A 13,778-nucleotide genomic window follows, 5' to 3' on the forward strand; every position below is an offset into this window, starting at 1 on the left:
TTAGAAAATAAATTCCAGATGGATCACAAATTTAATTGTTTAAAAAAACAATAAAAGTATAAGAAAAAGATACGATGAATATTTATACAATCTTGGAATTAGAATCATAAAGATCTTCATAAGCATGATAGCAAAGGTAAACAAAAGATAGATTTGACTAAAAATTGTTTTTCATTGTCTGATCATTTCTAAAACACCATACATACAACTTTTTTTTTTGGTTGTTTTTTTTTGTTACAGTACTTATGGGACAAAAAACTCTCAGAAATCAGTGAGACAGTCAAACACTTTACGAGAAAACTGGTCAGAGGAGATGAATAGGTCAACTACAAAAGAATATCATCTAATAAATATTTTTGCTAGTGAAGATCTCATTTTAATAATTTAAAAAATTCACAGCGGTTCGATGCCCAGCCCGAGTTGAGTTGCCGCTGAGCTGCCAATAGGCAGCAGGATGGCTCAGCTAAAAAAATTTAAAAAAAAATCCATATGAAATCTAGCCCCCAGCCTCACAGTAACACCAGTGTTAAAGAGAGAGCAGGACATTCTCACACATTGCTAGTGGGAGTATAATTTGGTATCATCTTTTGGAAGGCAATTTGAGGCAATATATAATAAAGTCATAAAAATGTGCACACCTTTTTATCGTTAGTCAGGATAGGGTATGTTATGCTGCAGGAATAAATTAACCCTGAAATCCCAGTGGTGTCACACTTAAGGTTATTCTTTAGTCACACCACATGTCTGTGCAGGTGGGCCGGTGGGGGTGCTGGGAAGGGGAGCTGCTCCATAGAGTCATTCAGGGACCCAGAATGACAGAGGCTCCGTGTCTGCAATGTCGCCATTTGCTGAGGCCAGGGAACAGAGACTGGACAACTGTACACGGGCATCTCAGAGTCTTGGTCTGCACATTTCATTGGCCACAGTGAGTCCCAGGATCCTGAATGACTCTAAGGGAAATTGGAGTCTCCTATGTGCCTCCCACACTTTGGAGGCAGCAAGTCCAACTTCAGAAAATTATGCTAAGTAAATATTCTGAAAAGTTCACAAAGATGTTAGAAGAAAGGATTTCATCATATCCTTGACTGCAACAGTAAAATACTGGAAACAACCTAAGTATCCAAGGTACAACCTGCATAGGTGTTAAAAATGATGCAATTATATATTTACGATATAGAAATATATTCACAATATAGTGCTAAAAAGAAAAAGTAAGCTATAAAACAGCACATATGATTGTATTTCATGAAAAAATAATAAAACAAATACAGAAGCATAGAAAAAAACCTAAAAAGATATATACCAAAATGTTAACAGTGGTTATAATCAGATGGTGTAATAACAGGTGATTTTTTTCCTTTTCACTCATCTGTAGTTTCTTTTTTTTAAAAAAGTATCTATTGTTTACATACCAAAAAGGCATTAAAAAAAGGGGGAAAAAAACCCCTTGGGAAAGTCCACTTGTCCACCTCATATTAATCATGAAACTCTTATATTTATTTGATGGAAGAAATGACTAATTGCCTGTCACATCATAAGATATTGCTACAACAATTTATCAAAGTCAGGACTTTATATTAAAAGTGGTATGGGAGGGTAAAAACAGTAATACATTCCCCACAGCTGCGTATCATCAGACCTGTCAATCATCTGCCAAAATGTCCCACAGTCTGGGTTCCACCGTGGTTTCTCTGGGCTCCTGCCAGGTGCACCAGGGGTCTGTGTGGCCTGGGGGACCACTCTTCACAAGGCTCTGCATCGTCAAAGAGAGTAGGGCACTGTACAACTCCACTTGGAAACAAAGACCCACAACCTCTTCTCATAAAAGGATTCCATGTAACATCACCGCCAGGGTTATGAAAGACTCCTCCTAGGTATCCATATTTTTAATGGAAAATATTGTTTCTTCTTGCTGCCCTTGCTGCTTCCCCCGCCCCCCCCCCACACATATGCAGACGCACATGCGCGCACACAGAGTCCTAAATTCATTAGACCATTTCATCCAGGTGCCAAATTCTTGCCAAAGTCACCTTCTTGCCTGGCTGGTGTTTAAAGAGGAACTGGAAAACCCATATTCTTGAGACACATTATGTGAAAGGACACATAAATAAACACACATTTCTATACAGGATTCCCTCTCCACGCTCTCACCCTCGCCACCCCCAGAATATATCATATTTCCTTGGGGGAAACCATGTACTCAGAAATTAGGATCCTTTTAAACCATGCATATCATTTAAAAATATATATTAACATCAATTTGCAAGCTTCTAGTTTAAACTGTCAGTGCTTCAAAATCCAGCGACGTTTCAAGTAAATAAAAGAACGCTAACTTTTAGAAGAACGGATGGCACAAACAACCTGCTTTCAGTGACTAGCCAAGAGTGGTGGCTGGCTCCCTCTTAAAATAAAGTATAGCCTCTTTTGAGGGTCTATGCTAAATCACATCACAGCTGCCTTCTCTCTGAGACTGCACTGGGCCACACGTGAGGTCCCACAGAGAGGTCCCTGGCACGCCCTGTGGTTGGCTATAGAGAAGAGCAGACCCTTCTATAGAAAAGGACTCGCTTTGAAATGGGCTTCTCACAGTGCTTCCAGGCAGCACGTGAACTGTATATTCCATTCCACCCGTTACTTGATACTCCATGTCAAATGCAGTGCATACCAGTCATGCATCCTGGTGGCTGTGCTTGTGGGCTGCCTGAGCCTAGAGAAGTCCATGAGGAGGCTGCAGGTGGACAGTCCTCCTGGGGTTGGGCGGGTCCCCTTCTCCCTGCTCTAACCACTGAGCCGGCCTGCTCCCTGCAGAGCTGGCTCCTGTCTGGGAAGCGGGGGGGGCGGTAGACTGGCAACCCCCAGCCAGGACTCTGTTTACTGCTCTGTGGTCTCAGGGCTTCCCGCGTGTCTTGGACACACCGCAGTCTCCACTAAAACCATCAACAAAGAACTCAGATGTGGCCTCTCACAGCACAGACATCATTTTAACCAACTCTCTCAGAAAGATCTCTGCAAAACCAGAATCCTTTGAAAATGGAAGTTACTGTTTGGAATGCATGTGAATGTCATTCTCATTCACTCATTTGTAAATTGTCAGTTGCTGTGGACACATGTTAAAATAGTGTCACTGTGGGGTGGTCTTGTCAGAATATGAGAGAATTTTCTTTTTCTCGGCACCCCCGGGTGACCAAAGAGAGGACAGTGGCAGGGCTCATAGAAGGACACTGGACCGAGGTCCAGGAGACCTGGATGTGGAGCCCACGCTGCTGCTCACCACCTGGTGACACTGGGCATGTCACCTTCTGTCTCTGCTTCCTGTCTACAAAATAGGGGTCACGATCTCTGCTCAGTCCTCTCGCCCACTTGAGGTCTCAAGTGACCGCAAGCAGGCGGCTGTGGAACTGATGGACCATGTAAGATCCAGATCTCGAGTGGACGCTGCTTCTCCTTCCCTTCAAGGCCTGACCACACTGTCCTGATCTGTCCCTCAGGTGGTTTTACGCTCCCTGGATACTAGAAAGGGTTCATCGCCGCTCGCCACTCTCAAAGACCCCTGTCAGGTCTTTACTGCATCAAACATGGCTTTTAAGGGTCATTATGGATAAAGGGATTCAAGTTTTACTTTGACTCTTTTAGGGCCCAGGTTTCATGGATGCAGAAAGAACACTAATCCACATTCAGGCAGCCAGTCTTGGAGGTATCAAAATCAGGAGACATCGATTGGAAACGAAAACGCAGTCCTGGCCTTAAATCTTCCAGCAGCACAACGTGGCTGGACGTTCATTAGTTGGTTTACGTCCTGCCTGCACCTGGCTTAAGATAATGACAACTAATGGACATCAGTGCTGAGAGTGGAGCTGGAGGTCCTGATAAATGAGGACATGTCACAGTGGCTCAAGTGAAAACCGGGAGGAATTCAGTGGGTCATTTTCATTATATCGAATCCACCCTCACTGCGCCAGGGGCTGTCAGCCAGGGCCAGTCTCTGTCCTGACTGCCCAGGTTGTCCCCGGAAAAGAAAGTAAATGAATAAACACCAAGCTCTTTACAGAAAAGCAGGGGAACAGCAAGTACAGTGCTCTGTGAAGTCACGTTTGCAGTTTACCATCCCCTTCCAAGCAGCCCCTGTTGCTCGTAGCTCCTGGGCTGCGCACAACACGGGATCTAAGACACACACCGACTCTTCAAGGATCGGTGAGCAGGGACCCTGGGGACGCACAGGGATGCTGCAGCTGTTGTAGTAACAGCTGTGCCACATCCAAGCTTCCTGCAGTCACTGCTATGGAGCACAAGTGGCTTTAGCAACTCTCTTCCTATGACTGTCACCTAAGCATGCCACTCCCGTCAGTCCAGATGGCTCCTTCTAGGTTAACAAGCCACCTGATAGACAGAGGTGGTGGGCATCAGGAGACCCAACGTCAGGCTCTGGACTCCAGTGTCCCCGGCTCCTGGGAAACCACGTGCCCAGTCTGCTGACAGGGGGACTGACCTGGCCTGAGAAGAACTCCCTTAATTGCACCGCTGGCCACAGGCCTGGTGCAGGGCCAGCCCAGCTCCCTGGTCTCCTGGCACAGCCAGTAAGGAGCTACTCCCAGTGCGATCACCTGAGAGCTGCCTGGAGCTCCCGGGAAGGGGCAGGGCCAGCATGCCTTCTCTCACATCTGCAGGAGGGCTGACCACACTCTGCATGTCCTGTGTGCCCTGTACTCAGCCAAAGCCACCCCCTCATCTGCAGGGTCTCCCCTAAACTGCTCCAGATCCCAGCTTTCCCTCCTTCCCCCCACTCAAATAAGACCGCCTGGCTCAGAGGGTCTCAGCTAGGTGAAGGAGAGCAGCAGGACTTCCGAACTCGCCTTGGGGCACAGCTCACATCCGTGTACCCACCCACCCTGTTTTATCATTTATCTAAATTCATCAGGGAGAAATTCTAACCATGTGAGAAAATCTTTCTGGAGGGGCAAGTTCTCTTAGTGGTTCTCAAAGCAGATAAGGGGACACCAAGGCCTCCCCTTCCTGAAGGCGTTTAGAAACGCCTTCGGCCAGGGATTCAAACCACCTTGCCAGGCACAGGGCAGTCCCTCCCAAGGCAGGATGCCAGCGGCACCCAGTGCCCACAGAGAAGCTCTGTAAGGGAAGAGCGGTTGTGGCTCCAGTCGCTCCTTAGCAGAAGCTGAGAGAGGCGGTGGTAGACCTGGGCGAACTCTGTCACTAAGGCCAAGGCCCTGCCACTTGAGCTGACACTCTCTGGCTGGTGTCCAAACCCAACATCGGATCCCACTCTAGATCCCAGCTCTGGGCAGCCCCTACACCAGGGACAACCAGTGGTCCTGGAATCCCTAGGCCTGGGGAAGAAGGGTGGTCCCAGTGTCAGAGACCGCCAGGGGCAGAGCACCATGAATGGGCTCCTGGGGGGCCTCAGACCAGCTCCTGCTGCTTTCACTGCCACCCTCCCTGCCTCAGGGCCACCCGAGCCAATCCATGGGCTTGACCACCAAGGGCATTCATGTCTGATAATGACCCAGGGCGCCAAGATGCCAGACTGCTCAACAGGGACTCTGCTGGGGTTGGATTAAAACACTAAATTCTGTTTACATGTTTAATTGAACAAATATTTATTAAGCACCTACTTTGTGCCAGGCACTGTGCTAGGTACCCCCACTGCATGCTGTTCCCACAGCACAGCAACCTGCTCAGAAATTAAAACCAATGAAAGGAGCACTGTCGCAACCCTACAAACTGGGGGGTTGGGGATGGGGGGGCAGAGTGGCCGGTGCCAGAAAATGCACCCACCAGCAGCTTGCCTTCTTTCTCGGGACAAGTCTCTACTGAGTGGCTGCTCTAAAGCATCCTGATACTCTGAGAGGGTGGCTGCTATCTCTACACCCACGCACGGGTGCCTGGTGGGCATTCAAATACTCTTGAGTGCTATTCAAAAACAGGAGGTGTGAAGGACCTGCATATATGAATTCGAAAACTTACTTCAGTTTATATGGCTGCGACAGCCCTTAAGAAAGATATAAACATCCCTGCCCTGACTGCGTAAACGGTAAACGTTACACCTCGTCCTGGATTCCTGAGTCAGAACCTTCCCGATGTCCACAACCTCCAGAGGCCCGAGAAGCGAGAGGAAGTTTCTCCTGTGAACGCGCCCACGGCGCCTGCCTTGACAAGCCACGCCCACAGGAGAACGCCTAGTCCTATCGGTCGCGCGCACACACCTGGGGCTCACGCGCCGAGCCTGCGCCTCCCCCTAGTTGTCCGTGCCCAGCTTGGAGAGGCCGCGGCGGAAGTCGTGCAAGTCGTCGATCTTCCCGTCCAGCACCTCCAAGAAGCTCTTCAGTTCCACCTTCAGGTGGCGCTGTCGGTATTTGCTCTCCTCAATGTCTGACCTCAGAGAAAGTACTTTGTCTTCCAGGTTTTGATTGTCTCTCTCTGCCGCCTGCAGCAAAACAAAAGGGAGAATAGTGATGGGAGCCGTCCTGAGACCTGCTACAGCCAAACTGTCTGTTCTCCCGTGGGGGCTGCATCCCCAGAAGTGTTAGTCCCCCAGCACACAAGCCTGCGACCACTGATGGCAGCACAGAAGGCAAGGGGTATTTCGGAGTGCCCTCCTTTCCTGCCTGTTTCCTGGCAGAGGTGCCAACAGGCAGAGTGTACGACCAATAGCTGGCCTGAAAAAAGACATCCCCACAGAATGCAGAACCTGGAGTCCTGCCTGGGGAGATTGATGCTAACTGACCCTTTCATAAGTGCCCAGCCCAGAAAGTCTGAAATCCCAGCTCAAGGCATTTTATCCCCATTTCCAGAAGCTCAGTTCCATTCTGAGAGAGAAACAGGACAAACAGGACAGTGACTTGTTTCCCCTGGTTCCACTGCAAGGGCGAGGCCTCCTGGGCCCCAGGCCAGCCTGTGACCCTCACTGCAGGAGGACTGGCTGTGCCAAACAGGGACAGCCGGTCTGCGCACCATCCGTCCATGGTGTTGCCATGGAGACGTTCAAGCTCCCAAAGGCAGGTGGGCTGGGAGTCCTTAAATAAGGCTTAAGCCTTACACTCTTCCTATCAAATACAAGGCTCCTTCTTGTGGGTACAAAACAAGACTTTTTGGAACATGCGTACAGGAACCAGTGACTAGTAGTACTAGGGTTTTGCACTTGAATAAAGGGCTCCTGAAGTGAGGAGACCTCGGAGGTGAAGGAGGTTAAAACCATCCTTTTGGGAATCAGAAATCTGAGGCCAGCGAGGGGGCCTGCCCAAGGTCAGGTGCAAGGTCACTGGCTGGAGCGTGGCAAGGTGGACTAGCATCCAGGGCTTCTGCTCTCAGCCCCCGCTCCCCACTGCCTCTGTGGGTAGAAAACAGTCATGCACTGTGGTTATGTTGCACAAGACACCTTCACGGGAATAGAAAATGAAGAGACATGCTGCTGAGCATGCGGGCACTGCTGGTTTTAGAAAACCGCTCTTCCTTACCACACAGGGTATAAAAGGAGAGGCCTCGGGGAGATGAGTAACATGAACGCCCTCCCGTCTGAGCAAGCCGGAAGTACCCCAGTCCTTACCTCTAACTTCTCAGAGACATATTCACACTCTGACATGAGCTGAGGTATGATTTCACTTTGTTTTCGGAGATCTTTCAACTCCTACGGGACACAGAAATTTGGAAAAGAATGTGAAAGCAAGTCAGAGAAAATTTATTCTTGAAAATTGCGCAACGTGTACATACACAAATGGAAAAAACTTTCGGAACCTGTGCTGTTTGCATGAATTATAAAGGTGACGTTAACACTTAACACACGTCAGATATTCTAAGGGCTGAGTGTGCAACATGTATTATGGCATGAGGTCCGTACACCACCGTAAAAAGGTAAGTATTCTTATGATTCCCGCACTGTAGATGGGGAAACAGGCCGAGAGAGGTTTCGTAACTTCTGTAGCATCTGTGCACTTAGCTGTCCTGCTCCCTAGAAAATAAATGGCTGTATGACCAGTGGCTCTCGCTGCATTAATTTGACAGCAGAGCATAACTTCTGATGATAGATCATCTGATAAGGTTCAGTACAACATTCAACTCCCTCTTGGATCTGAGTGGCTGACCACAGAATAAATACAGGCCTGAGGCTGCAGAGGGTGACAGGGAGGCCTTTGCTCTGGAGTATTTGTACCTCAGTGTGACTCTTGGCTCTGTCTCTGTGCTGATATCCAGGCAGCTGCGAGGTCCGGTCACATGTCCACAGCCACCCGCTGTGCCCTTGTAGAGATCACCCCACGAGGCCCAGAGGACACTAAGGGGCACCATCAGAGCTCTGTCACTCACCGTCTCCTTTTCTCGGAGTTCTGATTCCAGGTCCTCAATTCTTCTCTTCAGCTGGAAATTTTTCTCCTTCTCTCTGCTTATCACACTGCTTTGTTCTTCCAGCTTGTCAAGCTTGGGTAAACATCATATGTTAAAGCAGGGATGGGAGTTCACTTTTGTCATTCAGCAAAAGACCACCGCAACTGTTTAGGCTTTCTTTTCAATTAACCATAAACTAACCCAGTTATAAATGTTTCCTCATGGCTACGATCAAACTCCATGCGGCCTCCCAGGGGCTGCTTGCCCCTTCCTGCTGGCACAAGATGCCTTACCTACCACCAGCAGAGCCAAGTAAGTCACAAAACCTGGCCTTACGATGCTCTGGGCTGGTTTCTCTCATGGCCATGGGACAGAACCTCTTCAGGTTTGCTTTAAGGATCCATCACAGGCAGGGGCCAGATGTCCCATGAATCTATCTGCTTCTCCCACAATGATTTTTACATCATTTTAATCGTGTCCTGAATTGTTTCATCTCAAGGGTTTAAGCCAGCAGGGTACAGAACCAAGCACTGTGGGACAGTGGCCACCAGGTGGGACATGATGACATTTCAAAGGGTTTAAATCAAGATGACCTTTCCATCCTGATGCATGCAGAGGAGTCCGGCCTGCAGGTCTCTTCCTGGACACAGGCAGAGGTGCCAGCTGAACCCGCAAATTCCCAGAGTACACCTTTCTCTCCCTCCCAGGCCTGACCCCTCAGAAGAGAGACAAAGGAGCCAGACCCCTGGCACTGCCATCTGATGCTGACTGTTTCCAGGGGGCCAGAGTGTGTGTGCAGAGTGGACGGTGGGGGAGGAACCAATGGGTAATAACACAAAGAACCACATTGATGGGGCCCCAGGGCCTCCCATCAGGGAAGCTGGCACTCCTCTCGGGAAGCACTCCCTCCACTCCTGCCCTGCTCTCTGGTTCTTGTGCTCAGGTGCACAGGGAGAAGCTCAGCTCTTTTCTTGGAAAAAGAAAGGGCATCGATCCCTCTGGCAGGCAGATCAGCCAGACCTCGGAAGGGAACGTGCGGAGTCAGCACTTGGCCTGGTGCCCCCTGCTCTCAGCACTCTGAGCATGAAGAAAAAAATGGCATGAGGCAGTTTTATGTGCCATCTGTACCGGGTAAGCTGGTGAAACAGAGCAGTGGTCTCTGGTGGCTCCACTCAAGTCGGGTGGGCAGGTTATACATGGGGGGAGCGGGGGGAATGAATACCAATGTCAATGTGACGTGTCCCCCTGAAATTCTGCACTTACCAAGCAGAATGTGTTCATGGCCTGTGGGCGAAACATGCTGACCATTAAAACATGGTCAGCACGAGGACCTCAGGCCCCAACTGGGGATTCTCTGGCCACCCCAAAACTACCTTGTCAACTCAGTCCAGCTATAAAGAGTGTGATTATAGGGAAGGCTGCAGTGAATTCTGAAAAAAAATCAAAATGCCTGGACGTGAAGGCAGGAGAGCAGAGGGCACACGATGGCAGCCAGCACACACCCACCCCCCACTGCAAGGGCTTGATTCTTTTTCTCTCCTCCACATGCACATTTTCAGAAATAGTGAAATTTGCAGGAGGCGAGGTTTCTGAGCAAATGCCCCTACCCATTTCCTAAATCTATTCTCGTCACTCAGCCCCTGGATCCCTTTTCTCCACCTTACGTCAGCAGAACCCAGAAAATGCCCAGAAGAGCCACCCGCAAAAAAAGGCCAGCCCGCCGCTGGCATCAGAGGGACAATGCTGAGGTCTCTCACGTACTTACCTCGCCCTTCGCGATAGGGATTACAGAAGTTGGCTCAATAAAAGTAATAAATCAGTTATTGGGGTGGAGGGAGGTTCAGAGGGGGGAAGCAGTCTTCCCCCTGCCCGGGGGTGGGGTGGGGTGGTGGTGAGGGTGAAGTGGGGGAGGAGGAGCCTGACAGCCCCCCCACTACCCCCTCCAGGGCTGGCCCTCCAGTGCCCACCTTGTTCCGCAGCCGGTCGTTCTCGTCCCGGCAGATGCAGCACTGCCTCCTCCACTGCTCCACGCTAGCCGCCGACTCCTGCAGCGCTGTGGTCAGCCGGGCATTGCTCTCCCGCAGGGTCTGCAGCTCAATCTCCCATTTCTTCACGTTGGCGGCACTGCGCGGCAGAGGCCAGGTGGTGACCAGGATGGCAGGTGCAATCCATCCTGCAGCACCCCCACTCACGTGGAGAAGGGGACCCTGCCCCGCCTCAGCTGCCCCTAGAGGGCTACAGCCTTGCCCACCGGTGGGCTGCCTGGAAGACCAGTGCCAAGAGGGACTGGCCTCTCTCTAGTGCAAACCTGTCACCTTGCAGGGCTGTTTTCCTAAACAATCCCTTTAGTAATGAACAGAATTCTTAGAGGAGGAAGAGATGAAGGATGACGCTCAGGATGAAGCCCCAAAGTGTGGTGAACACCCCTCCCTCACTCCCCGCCATAGAACACCAATTGCTACCTGAAATAAGCCTCAAGGACAGAGGTTCCTGAGTGCTGGGCAGACCTCAGGGCCCTCTGAGAATCTCATGAAAGCTGTTGGACCCTTTCAACATGTTCCTGACACCCCTCTTGGAGCCAAGGGCCCCAGGTCTAACAACAAACAGCCTGGCTCCAGGTGGTAATGGTGCCTCCCGTAACTTGTGCCTCCTCAGAGCCTTTAAAGGAATCCAGATCTGAGAGCAGAGGACTTGGGGGCAGAGGAGACAGTGACTGGAACGCACCTGGGGCGGAACTGGGGTTCTAACCACAGTGTGTGTGGGAGTCCTGGCCCTGTGTCATCACAGGTCTGAGGGACACCTCCATGGTACCACAAAAACCCCATGTCTATCTTTGATCTTATGTGTTCAGTGAAGAAGTTTTACAAAACAAACTGGAGTCAGGTTCCCCTCATTTGCTGTTCGCTGTTGATGCTCCTTTTGTTTCTTTGCTTTGGAGCCAATGAATCTGGGGTGTGACCCAAGGCATCAGGGCAGGGCTGTACGTGACAAGCCCATCAGAAAGTCCTGACTCCTCCTGAATACTTCCTGGCTGAGGAGAGCTCTGCCTCTAAAGGCTTTTTGAAAAAGGAAAAACAACAGTATCTGAATAATCTGCATTATCTTTCATCCCACAGCTTCAAGGACCTGGGGATGTGATGGGAAAATATACACTTTCAGTTTCAAACACCACAAACTGAAAAAATAGTAAGATATTATTACCCGATTAATTTCAGAACTGATGACTGAGAACTTAAGATGATTTTTGGGAAATGGCTTCACAACCATTGCTGTAATTCACTTCTCTGTTAAACTGGGATTTCAAAACATTTATTTTTAGGGTTGGAACGTTTTTATTCAGGCAGCTTACTGTGACTTAAACAACCAAAAATAGTCCTTATAATTGTCGGTTGAGTAAGAAAAGAGACTGGTCACAGTGCTGTCTTTTGAAGTACCTGACAAAACCCACAATCCAAAGAAGATGGCTGGATCTAAGGGTCATGGTTCTTTCTGGAATTCCTAGGTCAGATCACAGGAAGTGAGCTCCAAAAATGGGCCAGGCCAACTGAGTTGAGAGGTGGGTGCCAGCGCTTTGGCACCAGCTGGGGGATGTGACTGGCTCCTCAGGGAAGGTCCTGAGAGACTGCAGCTGCAGCCTGGAGTGAAAGGAAGGAGGTAAGGGGTGGTGGAATGATTTACCAACCATGTGACCTCGGGCAAGGAAGGACTCGCTTTACCACCTGGACTCAGTTTCCTCATCTATAAAATGGGGGAATTACTAAGATCCAGCTCTTAGATGGGGCAACTCTGAGGAGAGCAGCTTCTCAGCCACAGAGAGGCTGCGGGAAGCTGGCCAAGCCCCCAGCCAGGTGAGCGGAAGGATCCCAAGACAGCCCCTCTGAGGCCCTGGTGGGGCCAGCCCACGCCAGGAAGGCCAGCCCAGCCTGTGGGAAATGGGCCATATTCTCAAGACACAAATCCACAGGCACAGCTTGTGTAGTCATTAAAGACTACAGTCTTGTTGACATCATTATATGGGGACTGCATTAAATTTATAGATCAATGTAGAGGAAGTTGATACCTTTTCAAATATCAAGGTCTCCTACCACTTCTCAATAGAATGTATGGATTTGTTAAATTATTCATTTATGGTCCTCAAAATCAGTTTAGAGTTTTCTTCACATAGCCCTTGTGCACTTAAGTTTATTCCCATGTATTTTATGATTCCAGTCCATATTATAAAGGAAATGTCTTCTATGAATATGTATTCCATGTGCTGTTTGTTTATATATAGAAAAGCTACTGACTTTCATGAGGTTTTATATTATTTTTAATAGTTTCTTAGGTTTTTACCTGTTTTTCTGGATGCTCAAGACTCAATCTTACCATATATGAATAAATGGTAAATTTGGCTCCTCAAAAAACAAAACAAAACACAAGCACAGGCACACACCTCTCTCTCAGACGTTCACACACTCATGTACTCTCTCATATACTGCTCACACACACACACACGCAAACACACACACACTCTCTATCTCTTATACTAACACACTCACACACACAAATTGTGTATGATGTGGTCAGTCAGCTGGCTTCATGGCCAGGACACAAGACTGGTCATCTGAGCAGGGCCCAGTGTCCTCTCCCAGTTTCCTGAAACCCTGCCCAGCAGGACTGTCTTCAGGGACACGCTGACCTTGGAGAGAACAGCGCCTGCGTTTAAAACGCCCTTACCTCTGTGTCAAAGCGATCTTCAGCTTGTTGTTCTCAGACTTCAGGTGTATGTCAGCAGGACTCGCGTGAGAGGCTTTTTCATCGTCTGTCCCATTGACACTGGATGCCTGAGTAGAAGATGGGGTTTCACACCCAGACTCCTGGCCAAAGTGAATTACCTCACACGTTACTATGCATCCTTACAGTGGCAGCAAGTCAGGCATAACGAGAAACTGGTTAGGAGTTTAGGAGAACAGTTCATCTTACCTGAACGCAGCAAAGACTCACAAGTCAAAGACTAATAACAAAAACTGTCCAGAACAAAGGAAAGGCCCAGAAAGGCCACACGAGTTCAGAAAGTCTGCCCACCTCGTGGACAAGGGAGCACCTGGGGCCGTTACTCAGGGCCTGCGTGCCCACCCTTCACACACAGACCTAACAAGCCTGGATGCCTGGTCTCCTTATAAATAACACAAGACAGGAGCCATATAGTAAATGAAGAGGAAAGATTTATAACAAGGAACAGAAACAGTGAATGAGGAAAAAGTATTAGAAGCTGAGATAATTTAAAAATTCTGGAGCTACAGCGAGTTAGAGCAACACACTCATTAAACATACAGGAATCAGGCATGGACGTCTGCTGTCTCCATTACTATTTAACACTGTTATGAATATTCTGAAATGTTTTCTGTAATAACTCATCCCACACGGTGGTGAAATCTGGTCTTGGATAACATTTTAGGAAGATCTTAGCC

General features: G+C 49.0%; 1 protein-coding gene across 6 annotated transcripts in view; it reads right to left on the reverse strand.

The window, feature by feature from the left end:
* Nucleotides 1-13,778, reverse strand: part of HOMER2 (homer scaffold protein 2) — a 104,549-nt gene that overhangs the window by 9,176 nt on the left and 81,595 nt on the right. For 2 of the 6 annotated variants that reach the window (XM_019640046.1, XM_019640048.1), the window contains 5 exons: nucleotides 13,045-13,151; nucleotides 10,296-10,452; nucleotides 8,311-8,421; nucleotides 7,556-7,636; nucleotides 416-6,436 (listed from right to left, as the gene is read on the reverse strand). In XM_019640046.1, the coding sequence (XP_019495591.1) occupies nucleotides 6,248-6,436; nucleotides 7,556-7,636; nucleotides 8,311-8,421; nucleotides 10,296-10,452; nucleotides 13,045-13,151 (645 nt within the window). In that variant the 3' untranslated portion in view covers nucleotides 416-6,247. Of the gene's footprint in view, nucleotides 1-415; nucleotides 6,437-7,555; nucleotides 7,637-8,310; nucleotides 8,422-10,295; nucleotides 10,453-13,044; nucleotides 13,185-13,778 lie in introns of those variants that run through there. The other 4 variants (XM_019640043.1, XM_019640047.1, XM_019640044.1 and 1 more) reach the window with 3 other exon arrangements.

This window comes from Hipposideros armiger, unplaced genomic scaffold (genome assembly GCF_001890085.2).
Source record: "Hipposideros armiger isolate ML-2016 unplaced genomic scaffold, ASM189008v1 scaffold_48, whole genome shotgun sequence".
Taxonomy (NCBI): domain Eukaryota; kingdom Metazoa; phylum Chordata; class Mammalia; order Chiroptera; family Hipposideridae; genus Hipposideros; species Hipposideros armiger.